Source organism: Geotrypetes seraphini, chromosome 3 (assembly GCF_902459505.1).
Source record: "Geotrypetes seraphini chromosome 3, aGeoSer1.1, whole genome shotgun sequence".
In the NCBI taxonomy this organism is placed as follows: Eukaryota; Metazoa; Chordata; class Amphibia; order Gymnophiona; family Dermophiidae; genus Geotrypetes; species Geotrypetes seraphini.
Window position 1 is genome coordinate 7,226,547 of NC_047086.1, and position 17,622 is coordinate 7,244,168.

The window sequence follows — 17,622 nt, forward strand, 5'->3', positions numbered from 1 at the left end:
TTCTCTCGCCGCTTCCCTGAAGATGTACCCACGTGGTCCGGCGCTCCTAGCACCCTTCTCTGCCTCCCCTTAAGCTCCTCTCTCCTTCTGCCTCCTCCTACCCGATCTGCTACTCTCCTGCTTCTCCTCTGCAGCCGATCCTGTATAGTAATCCTCTATCTATATCCTTCTATCCCCTTTTCCTTCAGGAAATCATCCAATCCCTTCTTGAACCCCAAAACCATATTCTGTCCTATCACGCCTTCTGGAAGAACTTCCTAGCATTGGTTCTGAATCTGTCCCCTTTTAATTTTTCTGAATGCCATCTCGTTCTTGTAGTTTTTGAAAGTTTGATGAATCTGTCCCTCTCCACTTTCTCTATGCCCTTCATGATCTTGTAAGTCTCTATCATATCCCCTCTAAGTCTCCGCTTCTCCAGGGAAAAGAGCCCCAGTTTCTCCAATCTTTCAGCATATGAAAGGTTTTCCATACCTTTTATCAAGCGTGTCGCTCTCTTCTGAACCCTCTCGAATATCGCCATATCTTTCTTTAGGTACGGCGATCAATATTGGATGCAGTACTCCAGATGTGGGCGCACCATCGCCCAATACAATGGCAGGATAACTTCTTTCATTCTGGTTGTAATACCCTTCTTGATTATACCTAGCATTCTATTCTCTTTCTTAGCGGCTGATGGCTTCATTGTCTTGTCCACTATTACCCCCAAGTCCCTTTCTTGGGTACTCTCACTCAACCTTTGGGTCCTCTCTATCATCAGGGAAGGTTACTCTCTTCATTTCATCCAGATTCCTCCAGATCTTCTCACAAGAGAGTATCCTTCCAATCCATCCCAGACCACCCTTCTTCTTCAGGAAGCTCAAGCTCTGCTTCGTCTCCATGCCATCAAGGAAGTTCCCCTGGAACAGCAGAGCAGGGGTTTTACTCCCGTTACTTCCAATTTCGAAGAAGACAGGCAATCTGCGACCTATTTTGGATCTCAGAGCATTCAACAAATTTCTTGTCAGAAAAAATTTTGGATGCTGTCTCTGGCATCCTTGTATCCACGTATACATCAGAACGAATGGTTATGCTCTCTGGATCTCAAAGAGGCTTATATCCACATTCTCATTCATCCAGCCTCTCGCAAGTTCCTCAGATTTTGGGTGGGAAATTATCATTTTCAGTACAGAGTGCTACCCTTTGGCTTGGCATCATCTCCCAGAGTCTTCACCAAGTGCTTAGTGGTGGTAGCAGCAGCTCTGCGAAACCATGGTCTTCAGGTTTTCCCGTACATGGACGATTCAACATCTCAGGGGGTTATTGTAGCGACCCTATGGACTACTTGGTTCCTCCAAAGCTTGGGGTTCAAAATCAACTTTCCAAAATCCCAACTACAGCCCTCTCAGACTTTACAGTTCATCGGAGCAGTACTGGATACTGTGCAACTCAGAGCATTCCTTCCTCAACAATGTCAGGATGCTCTCATTCAACTTTGTCACAAAGTGTCATCCCTCACTTCACTTTCAGCGAGACACATGAGGATCCTCCTAGATCACATGGCCTCTACAGTTCACGAGACTCCTTTTGCCAGACTTCACCTTAGAATTCCTCAGTGGACCCTGGCATCTCAGTGGGCACAGGCTTTCGACCCACTCTCTCAGCACATTACAGTGACTCCTTCGTTGAGACAGTCTCTCCACCAGTGGATGATATCTTCCAATCTCTCCAGAGGTTACTGTTTCAAATGCCTTGAGGACCTTCATCAGAAGGTCCTCAAGACAGATTCCTCAACCTACGCTTGGGAGGCTCATCTCTATTGTTTCTGTACTCAAGGCCATTGGTCCAGCACAGATCGTCAATGTCACATAAATCTGTTGGAACTCAGAGTAGAGAATGACACGGTGGCTGTTACCTGTGGCTAGCCGCATGTAGCCACGGGTAACCCCCCAAAACGGTGGGGAAAAAACTGTGCTCACCTTGGCTACAGGGACAAGGCCATTCACCGCCCCGTGGAGCGGTGAATGGCCTTGTCCCCGCAGTTAAGGGAGGGAACGCGCGCGGTCATTTATCGCGCTGCCTCCCTTCTTACTGATCTCTGCTGCTGCCGCCGCCGCCGCCCAGTCTCAACATCTCCCTCCCTGCCCCTTACCTTCATGGCCGGTAATTTCTAAACTGCCTTCTTACAGCAGCTGGAGCGTTGAAGCTGCTTGTGGCTGCCGTAAAGGTTATCTCTGATGCAACCAGAAGTTGCATCAGAGATGACCTTTCCGGCAGCCATATGGAACTTCAATGCTCTGGCTGCTGTAAGAAGGCAGTTTAGAAGGTAAGGGCCAGGGAGGTTTGTCGGCACAGTTGTGCGCTGCAAGCAGGAAACGCTCCTTCTGCCTGACGGACCAGGGCCTGTTGTCCGGAGAGGGGGGACGGGTGCATGGCGGAAGCAGCTAAGGGGTGTTCTCGCTGTGGGGGGGGGGGTCAGGGAGAGAGAAAGGGAGAAAAGGTGAGGTGGAGAGGAACAGATGCTGAAGGGAAATGGGGAAGACAGAGTGGGGAGAAGACGCTGAAAAGACGTGGGGAAGACAGAGTGGAGAGAAGATGCTGAAGGGAAATGGGGAAGATAGAGTTGGGAGAAGACACTGAAAGGAAATGAGGAAGAGAGAGTGGAGAGAAAACGCTGAAGGGAAATGGGGAAGAGAGAGTGGAGAGAAGATGCTGAAGGGAAATGAGAAAGAGAGAGTGGGGAGAAGACGCTGAAGGGAAATGGGGAAGAGAGATTGGGAGAAGACGCTGAAGGGAAATGGGGAAGAGAGACTGGGGAGAAGATGCTGGCAGGGAAGAAGATAGAGATGCCAGACCAATTTGGGGGAGGGGGAAGGGAGAGGCACAGTAACAGAGCAAATAGAAGACACAGAGAGAAGAGAGACAGTAGATGGAAAGAATTGAATGAGAAGATGAGGAAAATTATGTGAAATCGCGAGTGCGGAAACCGCGAATAGGGAGGGGGAAGTGTACCTGTTGCATTTATCTCAATCAGACCTCTAATCAACATCTATTTGAGTCCATCTCAGTGCAATTGCTGCTTTTCATCAGCCTTTAAAAGGGAAACCCCTTTCTGCTCATCCTGTGGTTTCCAGATTTATGAAAGGACTTTTCAATGTCAAGCCACCTCTCAAACCACCTCTCCACAGTCTTCCATCAGATATTCTCTCTTTGGGGGATTCCTCAGATAAACCTATTTGCGTTTCTCCACAATTACAAACTGCCTCAATTCTGTTCCAGACAAAACTCTCTTCATCGTCTAGAGGCAGATGTCTTTCTCCTGGATTGGACGGACAAATTCCTTTATGTATTTCCAACAATTCCTCTCATTCTCAAGAGGCTAGTCGAGCTTAAGCAAGAATCGGCCACCATGATTCTTATAACCCCTCAGTGGCCCAGACAACCGTAGTTCTCTCTTCTACCGTGTTGTTCACGGAAGAAAGTGTTTATGGACAACTTGAAAAATTGAAGATGGACAAAGCGATGGGACTGCATGGGATTGAGATGATTTGATGTAGCACTGCTTGCTGTTACACTGTTTCCCCAGTTTTTGAAGGATACTGCTAATATGATTGTGCTGTAATTGAAGATATTTTTTATGTATTTTGTCTGGAACTATTGTGAATGTTTTTACTGTTAACCGCTTAGGAATAGGCGGTCTATAAATTTTAGAAATAAATAAATAAATATTGATAGTGTCCGAAGCGGTCCAGAGGAGGGCGACGAAAATGATAGGAGGCTTGCGCCAAAAGACATATGAGGAGAGACTGGAAGCCCTGAATATGTATACTTTAGAGGAAAGGAGGGACGTTCAAATACTTGAAAGGTATTAAAATAGAACAAAATCTTTTCCAGAGAAAGGAAAATGATAAAACACGAGGTAATTTAAGGTTGAGGGGTGGTAGACTCAAGAGCAATGTAAGGAAATTCTTCTTTACGGAGAGGGTGGTGGATGCCTGGAATGCGCTCCCGAGAGAGGTGGTGGAGAGGAAAACAGTGACAGCGATCAAAAAAGCATGGGATGAACACAGAGGATCTAGAACAGGGGTATCAAAGTCCCTCCTCGAGGGCCACAATCCAGTCGGGTTTTCAGGATTTCCTCAATGAATTTACATGAGATCTATTTGCTTGCAGCTCATTGTCAAGGATCCAATACATCTGCAGATATTTCCATCTCTTCTCATGCAGAGTCAAGGGTCTTTTACATCCCAATCTACTGTCGTTGCACCTAACAACTTGGTACCTCTTGGGATGACTTCAGCAGATGCTGATCTTTCTGATCCTGTCAGTCATTTTGGGTGCATCCAGAAAACCTTCTACACAGCAGTGCTACCAATAGAAGTGGACATGGTTTCAATGTGCTGTACTCTTCATCATCAAGATGCTTCATCTTAGAAAATTTCTGGAGATTTGGGAGCCATTAGCAAAATATTGTAATGATTGAATATTATTTTTCCCTTTAAATTGCATATCCAGGATGGGGGGGAGGGGGGAAGGGTTTTTTGATTTGATTATTAGATAAGGTGTTTAGGAATGGGGTTTATGATAGGTTTCTTGAAATTAAAGAATGTATTTGATTAGGAGGGAGGGGGGATAATTTCTGATATGGAATTTATCAAAATATTAAGTATTGTAATTGAGTTTTAAATGCTATACAAAAATTGGAAAAAAAAAAGATGCTTCATCTTGCTCCATATCTTCAGTGTTGGATTACCTCCTCCACTTATCCAATTCAGGTCTTAAAACTACTTCAGTCAGAGTTCACCTTAATGCTATCAATGTTCCGGTCAACAATAAATCTCTAACTGTTCATCCTCTTGTTTCCAGGTTTATGAAAGGACTTTTCAATATCATACCACCTCTCAGTGGTTTGAGATCTTAATGTTGTTCTCACCAGACTGATGAAACCTCCATTTGAGCCAATGGCTTCTGCTCATCTTAAATATCTCACTTGGAAAGTGGTATTTTTAATCTCCATCACTTCTGCACATCGAGTGAGTGAGCTTCAAGCATTGGTGTTGGACTCACCCTTTACAGTTTTCCACCATGATAAAGTAGTTCTTCACCCATCCTAAATTCTTGCCCAAAGTAGTCACAGAATTTCATCTAAATCAATCAATTATGCTTCCAGTTTTCTTTTCAAAGCCTCATTCTCACCCTGAAGAAACAGCTCTTCATAATTAGACTGTAAATGTTCCTTGGCTTATTACTTACAAAGGACTAAGCCACATAGAACCTCTCAACTGTTCATCTCCTTTGATCCTAACAGGTTTGGCTGGTTTGTAACGAAGAGAACTATTTCCAAATGGCTAGCGGTCCGTATTTCCTCCTGCTATGCTCAGGCTGGGCTACAGCTTGGAGGTCGTGTAACAACACATAAGGTCCGAGCTATGGCAGCTTCAATTGAATTCTTACATTCTACTCCCATAGATGAAATCTACTTGGTCCTCAGTTCACACATTCACGTCTCACTACTGTCTGGAATCCTGTTCGGCCAAGTGGCATTACGAAATTTATTCTCTTAATGGCCAACTCTCTCTCCCATTGCAGTAAGCTAGGGAGTCCCACATGTGAGAATATGCTGCATTCTTGTTCTGGGATAAAACACAGTTACTTACCGTAACAAGTGTTATCCAGGGACAACAGGCAGATATTCTCACATCCCACCCACCTCCCCTGGGTAGCTTCTTAGCTTGCTTACAGAACAGAGGTACTGTGAGCAAGCATCGGGCAGGAAGGCACTCGCACATGCGTGGTGCAGGCAGTTGACAAACTTTAAGTTCTTAAAGTGGCGATGCACTTTTAAAGCTGTCCATATCGGGGCTCTGTGGATGGCGTTACCCACATATGAGAATATCTGCCTGTTGTCCCCGGTTAACACCTGTTACGGTAAGTAACTGTGCTATATGTCTCTGTAAAATAGGCCTCTACTTTGACTTTTGACCTAAGTACCTGTTATAAAATTACCCTCTTCATGTCATCATATGAAAATGACGCCTGAAAATTGTACTATTTTAATAGACCAGTTGTGCTGTTTCAGTCTATAGCAGATTAAGATGATTGGCAGATTAAGATCGGCACAGTCCATCCAGTCTGCCCAACAAGGTGGTCAGAATTTTTCAGGCACTTAGCCCAGGTCCCATTTCTTCATGGGACTCTACCCAACCAATAGACAGATTTAAGCTGCAAAAGAAAGAACAGAGCCTTGCATTCTAAGATCCTAAAGGTTTTATTTAGAGAATTCAAAGGAAATGTCTTAGCTTATAATGTCTCATGCAGGTCAATTTGGTCACCACTGCATAAAGATTAATCTAGACAGTTTTCTTTCAGGTTACTACAGCAAGAAATGTTGAAGCAACTAATGAGAGAGACGTCTGAGTCAGTTGAAGGTACCAATGCAGCCCTCAGCCATAGAATGAAGATCACCAGAGTACTCCCATAAATTAGCCAGTGCACTAAGCTAGGCTTACCTCTTCACTTTACTGTTGCCAACCAACTCAACTTCTTTTCTGATTGCTAATAGCCACTATCACTGAAGCTGCTGATAACATGAAATTAGGACCTTTTGAGAAATGTCATATAACAAAAAGAAACAACTGAATAGTAGGTAACATTTTTATTGGCATAACCCAGGGGTAGGCAAGTCCGGTCCTTGAGAGCCGGAGCCAGGTCAGGTTTTCAGGATATCCAAAATGAATATGTATGAGATGGATTTGCATGCACTGCCTCCTTGAGATACAAATCTATCTCATGCATATTTATTGTGGATATCCTGAAAACCTGACCTGGCTCCGGCTCTTGAGGACTGGAATTGCCTACCACTGGACTAACCTAATGCATTTCTGATTAACTTTGGAGAGTTACAGTACAAGGGCAGTTACACACCACTTACACCTGAAATATACAGATACTACTACTACTTATTTCTACAGCGCTACTAGATGTAAGCAGTGCTGTACGCAGTTACACTTATAGTCACATAGTTCTAAGCGGGTCACATTAAGAGTAAACTAAATCATATGTCTAGGAAGTTTAGCAATATTATAAGCAGGTGCTTTCTCTGTCCCTAATGGGCTCACAATCTTAAGTTTTGTACCTGGGGCAATGGAGGTTTAAGTGGCATGCCCAAGGTCACAAGGAGCTGCAGTGGGACTCAATTCCAGTTCAGTAAACACTAAACCAATATGGAAGATATAAAGGTGAGACCTCAATGGAGACAACCACAGCAACCAATATCCTCACTCTTTGGATTCAATGACAGTATAGCAATAGAGGTTTCCAAAATCATCAAAGTCCATACACCCGACAAAAAAGTCAGGATAAGGATTTTCTCATTGCCTCCTGATATGATGTAACTTGTCAAAATACTTTTGTATCACTTCATCCAGAAATAAAGACTAGTTGACAGAAAATAAATTTTAACTTATCGTTTTAATGCAGTGTCTCTAGCATGCCCCTTCTTGTTTTAATGCAGTGTCTCTAGCATGCCCCTAGAGACACTGCATTAAAACGATAAGTAAAAATTTATTTTCTGTCAACTAGTCTTTATTTCTGGATGAAGTGATACAGAAGTATTTTGACAAGTTACATCATATCAGGAGGCAATGAAAAGATCCTTATCCTGACTTTTTTGTCGGGTGTATGGACTTTGATGATTTTGGAAACCTACATTGCTATACTCTCATTGAATCCAAAGAGTGAGGATATTGGCTGCTGTGGTTGACTCAATTCCAGCTCACCATACTAACCATTAGGCTACTCCACCACTCCACTCCACATGAAGAGAAAGTGAGGTCCAAAAACAGGAGTGTGTCCAAGATGTCAAAGTCACATAAAATGTGGACTGATATCTTTGCAGCAGAGAAAAGGAGCATAAGAGCAAGGAAGTTTATAAAAGTACGGATATCATTAAAGGGACTATTTAAAAAAAAAAAAAAAAAAAAAATACAGCAAGCAAGATTAGTATAAAAGGATTGTGTGACAGATATATTTTTCAACAGTGTTTCTCATATATTGAATGCTACCAAATTGAATATAACATTAATGAATGAACTTTTAATGCATAAGAAGTTGAGAAATTGAAGAAAAAGCAAAAAGACATAAGTAAAAAAAGAATAGTACTGGTTTTTAGAATAAGAAGGTGGTTGGTGGTTTTGGCCTTTTTGAGGACTTCGGAGGGCTGAGGAGTCTTTAAGAGTTTCTTAATTCTGTCCCCTTTTGTTGTTTATGTTGATTATGGGGTATATTCCAGTTTGTGAAGGTAGAGAGAGGTATGGTTGTCTGGCCAAGAAACATCAGTATGTGGGTGTGAATTATGATAATCTAATTTCTGTTATTCAAACTAGATGTGATAAACCTAGCTCTGGTTTAAAAGTGATGTTAATCAATGCACACTCGGTACGTAATAAGATTGAGATTTTAATAGGGAATTACAGGCCGGTAAGTCTGACTTCTGTGGTAAGCAAATTAATGGAAACAGTTTTAAAACAGAAAATGGTCAAGTTTCTGGAATCCTGTTGATTACAGGACCGGAGGCAACATGGATTCACTAGAAGTAGGTCTTGTCAGACAAATCTGATCAATTTCTTTGACTGGGTAACTAGAGAATTGGATAGAGGATGTGCGCTAGATATGGTGTATTTAGATTTTAGCAAAGCCTTTGACAGTGTTCCACACAGATGTCTAATAAATAAACTGAGTGCCCTCGGGATGGGTCCCAAAGTGATGGGCTGGGTCAAGAACTGGTTGAGTGGAAGACGACAGAGGGTAGTGATCATTGGAGATCGCTCTGAGGAAAGGGATGTTACCAGTGGTATGCCTCAAGGTTCTGTTCTTGGGCCTGTTCTTTTTAACATTTTTATAAATGATATTGCTGAAGATAAGTTTTGCCGCCATGTTTTTGTAACAACTGAAGATGTTGCAAATTGCCTTGCTTGATACCCAGAATTACAATAGTCCAATTGAGCAAGCACAGTGGACTGCACCAACAATGAAAAATGTTCCTGATAGAATAGTGATATGATTGAAGTCTACAAAATCCTGAGTGGAGTAGAATGGGTACAAGTGGATCAATTTTTCACTCCGTCAAAAATTACAAAGACTAGGGGACACTCAATGAAGTTACAGGGAAATACTTTTAAAACCAATAGGAAATTTCATTCAGAGAATAGTTAAGCTCTGGAATGCATTGCCAGAGGATGTGGTAGGAGTGGATAGCGTAACTGGTTTTAAGAAAGGTTTGGACAATTCCCTGGAGGAAAAGTCCATACTCTGCTATTGAGACAGATATGGGGGAAGCCACTGCTTGCCCTGGATCAGTAACATGGAATGTTGCTACTCCTTGGGTTTGACCTGGATTGCTCACCGTGAGAATGGGCCACTGGGCTTGATGGCCCTTTGGTCTGACCCAGTAAGGCTATTCTTATGTTCTTAGTTCTCAAAGATGGCCGCAGCGTTTTCTTTCAAATTTAAATCAAGAAAGGTTAACAGAAGCTACCAATCACACAGCACGTACTTGGCATAAAATAAGCACACTTGATCCTCATCCATCTTGCCGTATACAGGACATATGTGCACTTTAAAGCAAAGCTAACTAATGTGTTTTGCAAGCTGTACCAAATCAGTCTCCCATAACATCAAAACAAATTACTGAGCATTTTATTACTTAACTATCCTAGATTTTAAAGACTAAACACACATTTCATATATGTAAAGTGTGATTACATTATTTTGCTAGTAAAGGTGTAGTGGGATTTCGTGCTTGTACCTGAGTCTCTGCATTTGCCTCAACAGAACCTCCTGAGGAGCAGCTTTCATCTGCTATGGAACAAGCAGTTCCAGAACCAGAATCAGGTGAGATTTATGATCAGTGTTATTTGCTACTAAAGGTGTAGTGGCATTTTGTGCCTGTACCTGAGTCTCTTCATTTGCCTCAACAGAACCTCCTGAGGAGCAGCTTTCATCTGCTATGGAACAAGCAATTCCAGAACCAGAATCAGGTGAGATTTATGATCATTGTTAGCCATCCAAATTGTTAGCATTTCATTGGATTTAGGCTGTTTTCTGCAGCTGCCTAAAAAGGTGTAGTGGGATTTCATGCCTGTACCTGAGCCTCTGCATTTGCCTCAACAGAACCCCCTGAGGAGCAGCTTTCATCTGCTATGGAACAAGCACTTCCAGTTCCAGAATCAGAATCAGGTGAGATTTATGATCATTGTTAGCCATCCAAATTCTTAGCACTTTGTTGGATTTAGGCTGTTTTCTGCAGCTGCCTAAAAAGGTGTAGTGGGATTTCGTGCCTGTACCCGAGCCTCTGCGTTTGCCTCAACAGAACCCCCTGAGGAGCAGCTTTCATCTGCTATGGAACAAGCACTTCCAGTTCCAGAATCAGAATCAGGTGAGATTTATGATCATTGTTATCCATCCAAATTGTTAGCACTTTGTTGGATTTAGGCTGTTATCCCAGGACATTACATTACATTAGTGACTTCTATTCCGCCTATACCTTGCAGTTCAAGGCGGATTACAAAAGAGATAACTGGACATTTCCAGTAATGTTACAATTGTTTTTTGGTTACAAAAGAGGTAAGATAGCTGGATAATTTCCAGGAGAACTTGCAAATTGGATAGTAAAATGACTGGACATTTCTAGGTAATATTACAAATAAGTTACAAATAAGATTATATTACATTTTAGGGATCTGTATTCTTGGTTGGTATTTTGAGGAGGAAGAGATTACCAGAGTGGAGGCTTTGGGAGGGGAATTTACCAGGGAAAAAACCTGCAAAGGAGACAGTAGGCCCTCTCGACGACCAAGGAAGAAAAGGATACATTAAAGAAGACAAACAGATTGCAGACAGATTAAATTCCTTCTTTGCTTCTGTCTTTACTAAGGAAGACGCCACTTCAATACCCGAAACAGTGAAAGTTTTCAAGGGAGAAATAGAGGAGAGCCTCACCACAGTGAAGGTGGATCTGGACCAGATATACTATCAGATTGACAAACTAAAAAGTGACAAATCCCCTGGCCCAGATGGAATTCACCTGAGAGTATTAAAGGAACTAAAGGTGGAAATCGGAGAACTACTGCAATCCCTCGCTAACATGTCAATTAGAACCGGACGGATACCAGAAGACTGGAAGATAGTGAACGTCATCCCAATCTTCAAAAAAGAATCAAGGGGAGAACCGGGAAACTATAGACCTGTGAGTCTCACATCGGTCCCTGGGAAAATGGTTGAGGCTTTGATTAAAGACAGCATAGTACTGCATCTAGATAACCATGACCTGCTGAAAGGTAGTCAGCATGGCTTCAGGAAAGGAAAGTCGTGCTTGACCAACTTACTTCAATTTTTTGAGGGAGTGAACAAACAAGTCGATAGCGGAGAACCGGTAGACGTAATATACTTGGACTTCCAGAAAGCGTTCGACAAAGTACCTCATGCGAGACTTCTCAAAAAACTACAAAGTCATGGAATAGAAGGGGATATACTAAGATGGATAGGAAAATGGCTGGAAAACAGAAGACAGAGAGTGGGCATAAATGGGAAGTACTCAGACTGGAAGAAAGTAACTAGTGGTGTGCCTCAGGGCTCGGTTCTTGGGCCTATCTTATTCAATATCTTCGTAAATGATCTGGAAGAAGAAACGACCAGTGTTATTGTCAAGTTTGCAGATGACACAAAGCTATGCCGGACAATCAGGTCACAAAAAGACAGCGAGGAACTTCAGGGAGATTTGAAGCAACTTGAGAGATGGGCAGAAAATTGGCAGATGAATTTTAATGTGGAAAAATGCAAAGTGATGCACCTGGGCAGAAAAAACAAGGAGCATGAGTATAAACTGTTAGGTATAACATTGGGGAAGAGCGAACAAGAAAAAGACTTAGGGGTACTGATAGACAGGACCCTAAAGCCGTCGGCTTAATGCGCAGCGGCGGTAAAGAAAGCTAACAGGATGTTAGGCATGATAAAGAAGGGAATCACGAGTAGATCAAGGGAGGTCATAATGCCGTTTTATAGAGCAATGGTCAGACCACACTTGGAATACTGTGTCCAACACTGGTCTCCATACCTGAAGAAGGATATAACACTGCTGGAGAAGGTGCAGAGATGAGCGACGAAGCTAGTAGAAGGTATGGAGAACTTGAGCTACAAGGATCACCTCAGAAAACTGGGATTATTCACCCTTGAGAAGAGAAGACTGAGAGGGGATCTGATAGAGACTTTTAAATTGCTAAAAGGAATCGACAAAATAGAGCAAGCTCACTCACCAGCAGGGGGAAAGGATGGAGAGCAAGAAATAGCTTTATTTACATTGGCGAATGTGACCCAGACTCAGACCAGAGGTCATGGCCTGAAGCTGAGAGGGGACACGGCCAGGACAAATGTCAGAAAGTTCTGCTTCACACAGCGAGTGGTGAACACCTGGAACTCTCTCCCGAAAGAGATGGTGGAGGAAACTACCATTCTAGGATTTAAGGGAAAATTGGACACACATCTTCTTGCAGGACACATTGAGGGATACGAGTGACTAATGTATACATCAGGGTACGCCTGGATGAGCCTCCGCGGATCATCGGACTGGATGGACCCCAGGTCTGATCCAGTGCAGGCATTTCTTATGTTCTTATGTTAAGGTATCTGGATAAATTTTTTGAATAGCAAGGTTTTGATTTCTTTTCAAAATGATTTGAGGTCGCCCGTTGCCATCAGCAGATTGGAGATGGAGTGGTCAAGTTTTGCAGCTATTCTCAACATATGGGTGACGTCATCCACGGAGCCCGGATACGGTCAGCCTCGCAAGCAGACTTGCTTGTAGAAACATAGAAGATTCGAGTCAGCCGCTTGACGCATGTGCGAGTGCCTTCCCGCCCAGCACAGGGCGAGTCTCCTCAGTTCTCAGTTTTCCGCGGAGCCGAGAAGTCTGTACTTTGACACTCTGCGTTGAACTTCGTTTGCTTTGTGCCTTCTCTCACCGCGGTTTGTGTTCTTTTCAGTCGTGAATCGCTGTGTTCCTTTCTTTATTTTCCTTTTTAAAAAAAAAAAAAAGACATTTTAATTTTTCTTCACTGACTGACTGGCGGGCCAGGCTGCGCGGCCACAGCCTGCGGGCTTTGACTTTGCAGCAGCTATCTTCCCTCCTATGTCCTGGTCAGTCACAGGCTTCAATAAGTGTAGCCAGTGCCAGCGTGCGATTTCTTTCACGGACCCACACCGCTGGTGTCTCAAGTGCCTTGGGCCTGACCATAATTTGAAGTCGTGCGAACGCTGTGCTACTCTTCAACCTCGAGCCCTTAAACGTCATCGAGTTTTAGTGGAGAAACTCTTCAGGATGGATTCTTCAGTGACACCCTCGACCTCAAGTGCTGCCTCAGTACCACCTTCCAGCAAAGGTCCTCCTGCTTCCACGACTCCGACTTCAAGCCTCATCAGATCATCCTTGTTTGGATTGTCTTTAGCCTCGAGTACACCTTTTCTATCTTCCCCAGAGCTCCCCTCAGGTCAGATACGTAAGCAGAAGGTTCCTTCTGTGATCCTCAAGCTTTCCAAGACCTCCAAGTCCAAGCACATCTCCACTGCCATCTTGGAACATAAGAACATAAGAACATAAGCAGTGCCTCCGCCGGGTCAGACCATAGGTCCATCCTGCCCAGCAGTCCGCTCCCGCGGCGGCCCAAACAGTTCACGACCTGTCTAAATCACCAGAAGGGGCCCCCATGCCTCCTTGGTTTCCTAATTGAGTCCTATCTTCCTATCAAAGTCCTAGCCCTCCGGTCTTGCCTGCACGACCAGGTTGGGTTTCTGCATATATTTTCTGGTTAGCTTTCTCAGTATCCCACGATCCCCTTATCCCTCAGGAATCCATCCAGTCTCTGTTTGAATCCCTGTACCGTACTCTGCTTGATCACTTCCTCCGGTAGCGCATTCCAAGTGTCCACGACCCTCTGGGTGAAAAAAAACTTCCTTGCATTCGTTTTGAACCTATCTCCCTTCAGTTTCTCCGAATGCCCCCTCGTACCTGTTGTCCCCTTCAGCCTGAAGAATCTGTCCCTATCCACCCTCTCTATGCCCCTCATGATTTTGAAGGTCTCTATCATATCACCCCTGAGCCGCCTTTTTTCCAGAGAGAAGAGCCCCAGCCTATCCAACCTCTCAGCATATGTGTAGTGTTCCAGCCCTCTTACCAGTTTTGTTGCTCTCCTTTGGACTCTCTCAAGTACCTCCATGTCTTTCTTGAGGTACGGCGACCAATATTGAACGCAGTATTCCAGATGCGGACGCACCATCGCTCGATACAGTGGCATGATGACTTCCCGCGTCCTTGTAGTTATGCCCCTCTTTATGATGCCCAGCATCCTGTTGGCTTTTTTTGAGGCCGCTGCGCACCTTTAGCCTCAGTAAGTGGTCCGGTTTCAGATGCGGATCCACCTTTGCAGGCTTCTCTCCATGTTGGAGCAACAATTTGTTCAGTTATTGAGCAAATAATGGATCTGCCTCGACGCTGCTTCCTGTAATCCAGCCTGGGCAACCAGCAGTCTTCCGCAAGGTCGAGTCCCTGCCTGTGTCCCGAACTGATGCTTCACACTCTATGCAAGGAGCAGAGTCTTTGCGAGTGTCTGGTCTGGCATCTACACACTCTATGCAAGGAGTAGATTCTTTACGAGTGTCTCGACAGGAATTCTCACACTCCATACAAAGAGCAGAGTCTTTGGGAGTGCTTTGAGATTCCCCGATCCAATCCACTGTGTTTTGATCTACAGCTTCTAGCCCTATCCATTCACCAGCAGCATTGCCTGTTTCCATACATAGGGCGAAGTTTCCTCGATCCTCGAGACCTGCTTCCAGACACCACTCTCGTTGTCGATCGAGGCTTTCATCGAGACATCCATCGAGGCTGTGGCCCACTGTAACTCCAAAACCAGTGTTTAATAGCACACTCAGTGGATAGCCCACAAAATAACACCCCGACGTGTGGCCCGGACTGGAGCCACCCTGCAGGACCGGATTCCAGACAGGAACCCAAGAGAAAAGAAAACCAGAAAGCAAAAGTCAGCACAATTACTTTTCAATATCAAAATAATTTCAGCTTTTATTTCTTTTTATCCTCCAGGTAAGTAGTCTTTCAAAAATGGATGCCAAACTTATCAGAATGTTCTTTATAAAAAAAAACACACCAAAAAAGTAGCAAACCACAACCAGCAAAAATAACAGTCCCAAATAAAGTCATTAACTTGCTCAGCAATGTTTCTTTTCAGTTGTGGCAGAGGGTTTGATTGTTCCCCCTCCCAGTCCTAGGGTTGTCTGCTCCCAAGCAGGCATTTCAAAAACCCAAATCAAGAATAGTTCATAGCATACATTCAGCACAAGTGCCTTAAAAGTCCTCACAAGCCTCTGGCCAGTTCCATTCACTGCCAGGTCAGGAGAGTGCTAGGTTTTGCCAAAACAAAGTCCTTAAATAGACTTTCAAAAATTCCCACCCAGGATGTATGCAAAACCTCTCCCCATAATACAATCACTCCTTAGCTTGTATTCAAAAAAATAGTCTCTCAAACAGTTCATAAGCACAAACAACACTCACTGTTTGAAGGTGGAAGTCAAGTTCACCTGCATAGGCTCAATAATCACAGGAGCAAACTCTGTCAGGCTTTCTTCCAATTCCATGTCCTGTTCTTCTGGAAAATTTAATTCCTCAGCCTGGCCAGCCTCTATCACCTCCATAGGAATAGGCTTGTTGCACCTGCTTGGCTCCCTGGGCTCTCTAGGGAGAAAGGGCTTAAAGCTTCTCCCTAGCTGGCTTCCTTTCCTGTTCTCTGCACCAGGTTTAAATATCTTGGGGCGACGCCCTGCAGTGTCAGCCCTGGCAGTGTTCCAAGGGCCTCTTGAGCTCCCCCAGTGGTCAATGTAATTATCAAGCTCAGAAACTACCTGTCCCTTCCCAATTCCTCTCCGGGATTTCTTTTCTCCTCCATTTTCTTTTGTCCTAACTAGGACCTGGGCAGGGAGGATACCTGGCTGGTCACAAGGCACAGATCTTCTTCTATAGAGCAGTCTTCTTCATCTAGACCTCATTCCAGACCTTCCAGCTCTTCGAGGCCTCCAACTCCTTGCTCGAGGTCACCGCTTCCAGACTCTGAGGAATCAACTGCTTCCATTGCCTCCTCCAAGTCTCCATATTCTTTTGGATTGCCACTTCTCCATAGAGGCTTCACCTTCGTTCTTGAAGTCATCGAGTTCCTCACGAGGCAGGGCCCTGGCGGATCATCTGTCTTTCTCTTCCTTTCTTCATCAGATGGCTGATGACCTGGAAATTCAGTTAGATGCTGGTTCTAAATACTCTAAGAAGTATCTCGAGGTCATGTATCTACCTCCTGCATAGTCACTTAAGCTTCCTCTTAACAAGCTTTTGTCTCACTTTCAAACGTTGTCTTGAGACTCCTTATGTTATACCTGCTGTTCCAAGCAAATTAGACTCGAGGTATAGAACTCTGCATTGCAAAGAGTTTGACAATTCACAATTATCTCACCAATCCCTCCTTGTGGAGTCCGCTTTGAAAAGAACCCATCCTTCCAGGGTCTATGCTACAGTTCCTCCTGGAAGGGAGGGTAAGACCATGGACAAGTTTGGACGCCGTCTATATCAAAATGCTATGATGTCCTCCAAAGTCCTCAATTACAATTTTGTCTTCGTTACTTATCTCAAGTTCCTTATTGATCTTTCAATATATCCTCAAAATATGTAAATAATAAGGAAAAAGTGCCAAAATCACAAATAGCAATAAATGTCATAAAAGTTCAGTAAAAAATAGCACAGGTAAGGTCCAACTTAACTGAATTCAAAAAGCTGGATCTGTCCGTGACTGTGTAAGGTAAGTCCGTGATGTACTAAACTTTTATGACATTTATTGCTATTTGTTATTTTGGTACTTTTTTTCTTATTATTTACATATTTTGAACTTTGAGGATATATTGAAAGAGGGAGATGAATGAGTTAATTGTCACATATTTTTTCACTTTTTCATTTATTTAACTTTTTTCAAGCACACTTCATTACTTAAGAGACAACATGATGTATCGGGCGAATTCATTTGGCCTTCAATAGCCATCATGAAGTTGTTCATGAGCATTATATTATGTTACACTTCCCCGATACTGAAGTCTCTAAAGTTTCTTTCTTATTATATTCACAGGTTTTCTACAGACCTTATATTTACAGTTCTATTAAGTATTTCTTTCATCTCTTATCTTCTCATTCATCTTTTCCCTTTTTCTCTAATTTATGAGCAGAAGGGTCCTCCTCTCCTCATATTTTTGCCGATTCTTTTTGAGTTTTCATCAAAGATTCAACATCTCAAGGGGTTATTGTAGCGACCCAACGGACTACATGGTTCCTACAAAGCTTGGGATTCAAAATCAACTTTCCCAAATCCCAACTTCAGCCCTCTCAGAATCTACAGTTCATCGGAGCTCTTCTGGACACTATCCAACTAAGAGCATTCCATCCACAACAACGTCTGGAGGCTCTTCTTCAACTCTGTCACTCAGTGTCTTCCCGCTCTTCAATCTCAGTGAGACACATAATGGTACTACTAGGTCACATGGCCTCCA

At 43.5% G+C, this 17,622-nt stretch overlaps 1 protein-coding gene across 1 annotated transcript in view; it reads left to right on the forward strand.

Moving 5' to 3' along the window:
- Window positions 1-17,622, forward strand: part of AK9 (adenylate kinase 9) — a 1,007,389-nt gene that overhangs the window by 546,520 nt on the left and 443,247 nt on the right. Inside the window, exons 18-22 of the mRNA XM_033936269.1 lie at window positions 6,346-6,404; window positions 9,808-9,867; window positions 9,954-10,013; window positions 10,147-10,212; window positions 10,346-10,411. Of these exons, the coding sequence (XP_033792160.1) occupies window positions 6,346-6,404; window positions 9,808-9,867; window positions 9,954-10,013; window positions 10,147-10,212; window positions 10,346-10,411 (311 nt within the window). The remainder of the gene's footprint in view (window positions 1-6,345; window positions 6,405-9,807; window positions 9,868-9,953; window positions 10,014-10,146; window positions 10,213-10,345; window positions 10,412-17,622) is intronic.